Below are 9,029 nucleotides of genomic sequence, written 5' to 3' on the forward strand. Positions count from 1 at the left end.
TCCGACACTCATAGGAATTCTATGAGCGTCGGAGCAGTTACCGCCGCTGCCGACGCTAAAACCCACGCTACCCATTAGTAAAGGAGGGGGAATGTGAATTCTGTCACTGCTCACAATACTACCGCCTCTGCTGGTCAATGATTCCTGGCATCTCAAGAATTCTACTAATGTTTAAAGTGAATCAAAGTCACACAAAATGGAACCAAGACTTGGAGCCAGGGGATATCAAGTTTCAAGTTTATTTATGTTTAAATGATTTTTATTATTCCAGCAGTAAGAAGCAAATACAAACAGTAGTACCATTCTCAACAATATAATCAGTTCCCCTCCCTTCCCCCCCTCCCCTCCCCAAGAATCCATGGCCAGTCCAACAGCTGAGAGTGGGAATAAAATCTTAAAGATTCAAAAGTCTACTGCGAGCACGCGGTGTGAGGTCCTGCCAGAAGTGCTCCCACACCTGACAAAATTTGCGACCCGGGCCAAGAGTCAAGTCTCCCACCATGCGTCTCTCCAGTGTTGCGTGCACTATCATTAGGGATCTCCACTGTGCATATGACGGGGGATCACGGGAGAGCCAGTTGGTGAGGATGGCTTTTTTTCCCATCAAAAGGGCTCTGGAGATAAATGCTGACATTCCCCTGGGTTTGGGCGAGGCTATATTATAAAATCCAAATAACGCCCTCGGTTGCAGAAGCCATCGCCTTCCCCAAAGCGATGTGGTATATAGGCCAAGATGTCTCCAAAACTGTTGGATTGCGGGGCAGGCCCAAAACATGTGACTCAAAGATGCGTGAGCCTGATTGCATTTCGGGCAAGAATGCGACGCAGTAATAGTTTCAAGTTTATTTTTTTTTAATTTAAACCACTTAATCAGATTTCTAAGCGGTGTACAATACAAATTTACATTAAAACAGATTAAAAATCATGGATACTAGCTAAAACCTAAGTGTCTTAATAAAACATGTAATTAGACAAATGGACCAACTTGAAACAATAGGAGAGAAGGGGAAGAACTACAATCGTAAAAGAAAAGTGAAACAAAAAAGGAAAATACAAGTTAGGGTAAAAAGTAATAAAATTTAAGAGTTTTGTCCTTAAGAGAACAGTTATTGTCCAAAGGCATCCTGGAACAAGATAGAATTCCTATGACTTTTTCCTCGGCTTGGCGTTGACAATCATCTTTATTTCTTGCAGGACCTTATCTTCACACGAACATATGACCCCTGAGGAAGGCAATTTTTTACCGAAACACGGCCCGTGTAGGGTCTAGGCTCCAGTATGTATTTCATTACCATTAATAAAGCATTGAACAATTTTATCCCCTGGCTCCAAATCTTGGTTCCATTTTGTGTGACTTTGGACACCCCTGTTTTGTTGAGGAACCCTGGTCTTTTGCCTCTGACTTCGGGCTCACTGCTGGTGTTGCACACCCTCTCAGCGGTGCTTGTGGATTGTGCTAAAGGGAATCAAAACAATATTGTAATATTTTTTGTAGACCCAATTTAAGGTAATAGCAAGCATCTGCCACAGTCAATTCCTGGTGGGTAATAGGCCCTTGACTTGCTACCTACCAAGGCACTATTTGTGATTACGGTAGATCATGAATATTAATAAGTCAGTCACAGTTTGTCAGAAGCATGGGCTAAGAGCAAAACCTACTTTTTCTTGCTGCTAATACAGTATATAAAGTATAAAAACTGAGATTATTCTGAGGACCGCATCCTTCTTCAGATCAAAAAACTTTGAAGGTAGTGACTCTCACCCTGCTGACATGCCATCTGGAATGCTGCAAAAGTGGTAGTCTGAAATACTACTGCAAAGATAATTCTAGGCTGGTTACACACAAAAAGAAATCACCCTTAAATTTAAAGCATTGCATTGGTTGCTAGTCTCAGCCCATATTAAATTCAAAATAACTGTGTAGACAACTAGGGCTTTAAGAAAAGGGAAACCAGTTTATCTGGCTGAAAAAATAAAATAATTATCTTCTAAAATGGCCCCTTAGATCTAATGAATATTTTTTTAAATTTAAGTTCCAGTGGTGAAAGGACTAGAAAATCCAGACCAGCATAGTGGAATAATATGCCAAAAGAAGTTCAAGTGTAAACCAGTTACAGCATGTTCCATATTATAATAAACAAAGATTGGTGGGTAAATTATGAGACCGAGATTCCTAAGTCCTCAAAGAGTTAGAAATAAACATTACATTCTGTGAGTTTCTTATATTTGGCAGCAAAATGCCTATGTAAATGAGAGATATTCCTTCTTACAAGATTTTTAAAAAAGCTTTTAAAATGTATCTATTTGAAAGATATGTACCGTAATAGAAACTTAATTGATTTAAGGATTTCATGTGTAGTTTTATGATTTTTATGTTATATGTGTAATTTTCTGTAATTCCTATTTATTACCAGTTTCTTTTAATTACTTTAAATCACATTGAACTCCTGTTTGGGGCATATTATTGATTCATAAAAATGAATGCGATTGTAATGACAGGAAAACCTGATTTTTCCCACATGATTAATCTCTATGGAGTGGTAGACTAGTGTAAGAACATAAGAAGTTGCCTCCGCTGAGTCAGACCAGAGGTCCATCTCGCCCAGCGGTCTGCTCCCGTGGCGGCCCATCAGGTCTATTGCCTGAGCAGTGGTCCCTGACTCCTATCCCTATAACCTACCTCTACTTCTATCTGTACCCATCAATCCCTTTGTCCTCTAGGAACCTATCCAAACCTTCTTTGAAGCTCTGTAACGTGCTCCTGCCTATCACAGCCTCCAGAAGCGCGTTCCATGTATCCACCACCCTCTGGGTAAAAAAGAACTTCCTAGTGTTTGTCCTAAACCTGTCCCCTTTCAATTTCTCCGAGTGCCCCCTTGTACTTGTGGTTCCCCATAATTTGAAAAATCTGTCTACCTTTTCTATGCCCTTCAGGATCTTGAAGGTTTCTATCATGTCTCCTCTAAGTCTACGCTTCTCCAGGAAGAACAGCCCTAGCTTTTTCAGTCTGTCAGTATATGAGAGGTTCTCCATACCCTTTATCAGCTTAGTTGCTCTTCTCTGGACTCCCTCAAGCACTGCCATGTCCTTCCTCAGGTACGGCGACCAGTACTGGACACAGTACTCCAGATGCGGGCGCACCATTGCAGCCAAGGTTATGAAGGTATGCAGATATGTTGGTAATGTTATATTTGTTCAGTGATTATATTTCGTTTTTATTACAATTGGTCTTTCAATTATTGAGGAATATTATATTTTTGTAATGTAAACTAATGTACATTGAGGAAACTTTGGTCTGTAAATGCAGTATAGAAGTTTGTAAAACAAGATAAAAACAACTTTTTTGTGTGTTTAATAATGAAAATGCAGTTGATAGTGAGAATTATCAGATAATTAGCATTGCTTCAGCTCAAAAGACTTTCAGCATGAACAATTATATCTCCTGTGGTTGCTAGTGCCTATGTAACCTATTAGTTAATGTTCCAGAATAGGAATGTTTGACCTTTAACTCTTCAAAGGCGGGTATTTTACCAATATATACCTGCTGTCCTGAATACTTTTGAAAATGAATGCAAACAGGAAGATTACCGTAATTAACATCAGATATACAGTTAAATGCCAAAAGTATCTCTCAAACAAGTGAAATTGTAAAAGGAGTAATCTGTTGTTTTATTTTATCTGCATTACACATGATAATACCATAACATAACAACTATGAAACTGGTATCATCCACCTGGTTAAAGTTATCTGGAATTCAAGAGACTTATCTAGTCAGGAGTGGAAGAGGTGGCCTATGGTTAGAGCTACTGCCTCAGAACCCTGAGGTTGCGCTTTCAATCCCAGCCTACTCCTTGTGACTCTGGGCAAGTCACTTAATACTCCACTGCCCCAGGTACCACAGTTAGATCAAAAGCCTGCAGGGACAGGTAAGGAAAATGTTTATGAGTACCCAATTACTGTTCAGTGAATTGTAAACCACTTTGGGTGAATTTCTTCATGAAAAGCAGTTAATACATCTAAAATAATAAATAAAATAGGAACATGATGGCTCATCCAGTCTGCCAGTACAAGGCAGAGTTTTGAATTTCATAAAGACAATATCTGACAAAGCTTTTGAATTTTGACTTCTATATTTGTATTCTAATATGAGAGTTTAAGTTATAATTTCAGAAGCCCACTCAAAAGTTAGAGCCAGGGCAGTCCTTAAAAAAACAGTATAAGAATACTTACAGACCTGAACATTTTGCATGTTCACAAATGCTCACTTCTGGGGAACAATGTTCATGATGGGTAGCCAGCCCTTGTACTTCCTTGTTGCAGGTTTTGGATACAAGTAATTCTTGTACAGGAATGTCATACTCCCAAATAAGGTCTCTGCAGCCATAGGTTCTTTACTAGACCTCAAAAGCCAATGGAATTAAATATATGTTCCTCATGATTGCCAGAATACATTCTGTTCACTTTTTGTTTCACTTTCTATTCCTCTCCCATACCTTTGGATTTATATCCAAATAACTCCTTTTTGCCCAGATATACTCCATAACCCCAAATCCTCAATCTTCTTTGTCTTTGCATTTCTAGAAAAAGAAGAAAGGGTTTGATGGCGTGCGACTGTATCTGCATTTTAAAAAGTATGGGACAATAACAGAAAAGGTGCAAGAGAGAGGAATGGATTGTAGAACTTTGGATGGGCATATTGGATAGCATGCATGGTCTTTTTCTTCTGTCTCTATGTATACTATCATAAGGACTGATCTCCACCAACTGAAATGTGATTAGAAGCTATGATTAAAACTCATGATGATATCTTTCAGATAGGTTCGTTTTAAAAAATTTCAAGAAAATATTAAAAATAATTTTTAAAAATTCTTCTTGTCATATAAAAAAATCTTGTTTTATCTACACTCTGCTCTGAATTGCACGAGGAAACAAGCAGCTTTGTTTTTCTTAAGTCTTGCACTATGAGAATTTCAGAATACTCTTTCTTTAGATATCAAATAAGTGGTTTCTGCATGAAAAGGGAGAAATAAGCCAGACCCTCCTCACTGGCAATTTCTTACTAATAACATTGATAGAATTTTAGTCTGCAATATCTTCACTCCTCTGGAGGAAAAAAAAAGCATATATATTTATAAAGCTGTTGCTTTTATTTCACTTCAACAATCAGCAATAGCTCATATGGTAGACATTCTTACAGCTTTAGGGAAATCTCAGCTGCACAGTAATGAAAGCATCACATTGATAGATACTCCATGTAGTAAGTGTAAGAGTGACTTATTACATGGCACAGACATATAGGACTTTAGTTAATCTTGCTTATATTTAATTTCCAAAAGTACAAGAAAATACTTCCATAGACAAAGGATCTAGCTTCCAAGAATGAGTGCTAGCTAAATTCTTGTAATCGCCATCTTGCAATAATACAAATTCTTCTGATAGCACTAGGTGGCACTCCACTATTAAATATCTTTTAGCTCACAAATAACTGCATGTTAGCACTATGTAATTTCCTTAGCTCCCAAGGTCCTGTGGGAAAAACCACCAGAAAAATATATTTCATGTAACAATACTTTATTGTACAGAAGATCATTTTAGTATTATACAGTATACTGGAATGTGTAGTATAACAAACAGTTCAAATCATTTGCTCCCAGTATAACATAAATATAGCAAATAGAACACTTCAGAACAAAAACTTTAGTTTGAAGTTCTGTAAAATATCACATTTACATTATTTTACAAAAAGAAACGCACGCATGTTGTGCAAACATGACACAAGTACATGACCGTCGAAGCCTGTATTAATTAAAACACTTCTTAATTCCAAATGTTTTTTGTCTGTTAAGAGCTTTGTAAACATTTAAGGCAGTATACAATCGGAATTTCATGCACTTGGTAGGACACCAGTAGTCTAACCAAGTTTGTCACAAACATGCGGCAGACTTAAAGAGTTCTTTAACAGGTCAGATACATGTTTGTCCCCCCTCCCCAACATACAAACATTATCAACACTTTGAAATGCTCTTTTCAAATATGCTTTAGAGTAAAAATCAGGTTGGGGGATGGGTGAGAGGAAAAGTCCTTCGTTAATATAATTATAAGTCTGTAAAGAGTAATACTTAAGGCATTGGATTCATCTTCAATGCTTTCCATCATTGTGTAGGTCTTCACCATACTTGTCCTCTCTGTTTTGAGCTTTGCCACCTACTAAAGAGACATCTTGCCCCTTTTCGTTCCCCTTATTTTGCTTTTCTGCCTTAAAACATTCTCTTTGAGAAAAATCAGCAGAAGTTTTACCTGAAACCATGTCTTCCATCAAGTCCTCTAGAAGGGGGGGAAGACAATCTCCCCCAACTTCCTCTTTAAAAGCAGGGTTTTTCCTCATGATCTGCAAGATGGAATAAAGAAAATCACCACAACCACCTACAGCAGCTTTTATCTCTTGCCAGAAAACAACTTTGGTTCTCAGTATCTTTAATGCAAATTAAAAACATAAAAAAGAACAAAAAGAAAGGCTGCATTCAAGGAGGAACGGGATATAGAAGGGGCAAGCTCATCACCATAACAGATTTCTTTTCCAAACGTACATGTTTGCAAAGTCTTCTTCAATATGCCTGAACTTGGTGTGGCAAGAGCTGGCAGCCACTGTTGACATGGCTCATGACTTTCTGCTTGAGCTGTGCCACCTGCTCCCTCAGCAGGTTGGCTGTGGATGCCAGCTCAGTGTTCTGGCTCTTCAGGCTCTTAACCTTCTCTTCCAGTCTGGAGATGCGCTCCAACTTTCTCTTCCGACACTTGGAGGCTGCTATCCTATTCCTCAGCCTCTTTCTCTCAGCTTTAATACGCTCCTGTGTGTCCATATCAATGGGTGACAGTGGAGGACTATCTCCAAAGCTGGGTACCTCAGGCACAATCTGTGGCTCATCCTTCAGGGACTGCAGGCGGTGCGGTGGCTGCCCACCTATGCTGGTTGGTGGAGGAGGAGGGTAAGGCACTGTGTCTGTGCTGTAATTCACTGTGGTGCCCCCCAGCACACCGCTGGAGTAGTTGCTGAGATTAGCATAAATGGGGGCATCCTGAGGTGGTGGCACTTGCAAAGTGACTGAGGGCATAGTGCTCAGGTCCTGTGGACAGACAGCTCCAGTCAACTGGTTCTGCTTATGCAGGTCCTCCAAGGCTTTGACAAAGCCTTCAGCAAACTCCTGCTCCTCATTGGGCCCCTTAGGGTAAAGGAACTGACTACTGGTTGGTGTGGTGGTGACCATACCATTTGACTGGATAATGAGACGCTCCAACTCAGGTGATGCAAGTTTCAGCAGCCCCAGATCAGGGGAAGTCAGCAGCCCATCTCCATCAGCTCCCCGAGACTTGAGTGTGGCCACCACTTGATCACTGAGGTTCAGAGTCAGCTCTTTCTTCATCATGGTGCTGTTGAATAGGTGCGCGTGGGATTCACTGTGGTTTCCTAATGCAGAGCTGGTAGACGTCGGACCCAAATAGAGGTTCAACACATCATCATGGTAGAAGGGTGTTTCCATCCTATCCTGGGCCTCACCATGCAAAAAAAAACCCACTGCTGCCTCCAGGCCTCCAGCAGCAGGCAGGCAATGTGCCAGATGGTAGTTACTGCCAGAAGAAAGATCCCCAAATGCCAAAGAGATAGAATGCCACAGGGCAAATGTCAGTGGGACAGTCTGGCCACAAAGTCAGAGATGAAGAAACAAGGGCTCAGTGCTCTTCCCAATCAAAAGATTCAGCTCCAACTCACTCTTTGTTTAGAAAGTCTTTTTTAAAAAGTCCAAGGATAATTGTTTCACACTCACAAAATATTTCAAGGAAAGCAAAATCCGTAAATACAATTCCTTTTGTTTTCTTCCTCGAACGACCTGGCTCGCAAGGATGTCCTTAAATAAAATATTTTCCACGAACGATATTTCAGAAGGTTTTCTTCTTTTTTTTTTCGTTGAAGCTTTGTTGTTGTTGTAATGGGGCGGATGTCAGTAAACGCCGGAGCAGGGAGAGAAAGCTTCCTCTCTGACTAGTTTTCCCCACCTTGGCGGGCAAATGGCCGCTACTTCCCGTCCTCCCTTCCTTGCGCGCTCACAAAGCCCTTCTGGCTGCCGCCCCGGCCCGGACCCGCCTTTTTCTACCATCCCGCTCCCCCATAACGTCACCTCGCGCCTCTTCGATTGGCCAAGGATGACGTTCGGTCCGCGTTTTACATAAGGAAAAGGGGCGGAGAGGGAGGTAGTTCCCACCCACTTCTTCCTTCTTTCCTTGGTCCCCTCAAGCACCAGCAGCACCGCAGTAGCTAAGGCAACGGCGGGTCGGTAAACTAGCAAACAGCGCGAGGCACTGTGGGTTGATGTCATCGCCGGAGGAGGAGGAGGAGGAGGAGGAGGGGGGGGGTGGAGGCTTGTCACGTGGTGTTTTGATACACGCGCGAGGGACCATCGGCTCATGGCGCGTCACTAGTTATTTTTAGCGCTGCAGGGAGTGCCTGAAGTTCTTTTATTTTTCTTTCTCTCTCTCTCTCTCTCTCTTTTTTTTTTTTTTTTAAGCGCAGCCTCTGTCTGGCTCCCTTCTCCTCCACCAAAGCAGAAGTATAGAGCATTTCTGAGACAGAACACTCATCCCCAGGTGAACAGGGCAAATTGATCCAGTGCTGGTTGTGTCCCATTGCACACTGGGACGTGTAGTTCTGATTCTTTTCCTGTGGACTTTCTCTTAAGACAATCGCTACCAAACTAGTGCAATTTATTTGTAGTAGTGTATACAAATCTATCTAATGCGTATTTCTTGCGGATATCCTGAAAATCAGACTGGAGATCATTGGAAATCAGAACTATAAACTGTAAGATTGGATTTGTCTGTGCATTTAGAGTTACCATATAACTCCAGAAAAAGGAGGACATAAGAACATACATAAGAACATAAGAATTGCCATCTCCGATCAGACCCTGTGTCCATCAAGTCCGGTGATCCGCACACGCGGAGGCCCCACCAGGTGTACTCTGGCCTAGTTTTA

The 9,029-nt window shown here is 41.0% G+C and overlaps 1 protein-coding gene across 1 annotated transcript; it reads right to left on the reverse strand.

Moving 5' to 3' along the window:
- Positions 1 to 5,555: 5,555 nt before the first annotated feature.
- JUND (JunD proto-oncogene, AP-1 transcription factor subunit) lies at positions 5,556 to 8,132 on the reverse strand. The gene has a single exon (XM_033956893.1). The coding sequence runs from the start codon at positions 7,537 to 7,539 to the stop codon at positions 6,607 to 6,609; it is 933 nt and encodes a 310-aa protein (XP_033812784.1). The 5' UTR covers positions 7,540 to 8,132; the 3' UTR covers positions 5,556 to 6,606.
- Positions 8,133 to 9,029: the final 897 nt, after the last annotated feature.

This window comes from Geotrypetes seraphini, chromosome 8, assembly GCF_902459505.1.
Source record: "Geotrypetes seraphini chromosome 8, aGeoSer1.1, whole genome shotgun sequence".
NCBI lineage: Eukaryota > Metazoa > Chordata > Amphibia > Gymnophiona > Dermophiidae > Geotrypetes > Geotrypetes seraphini.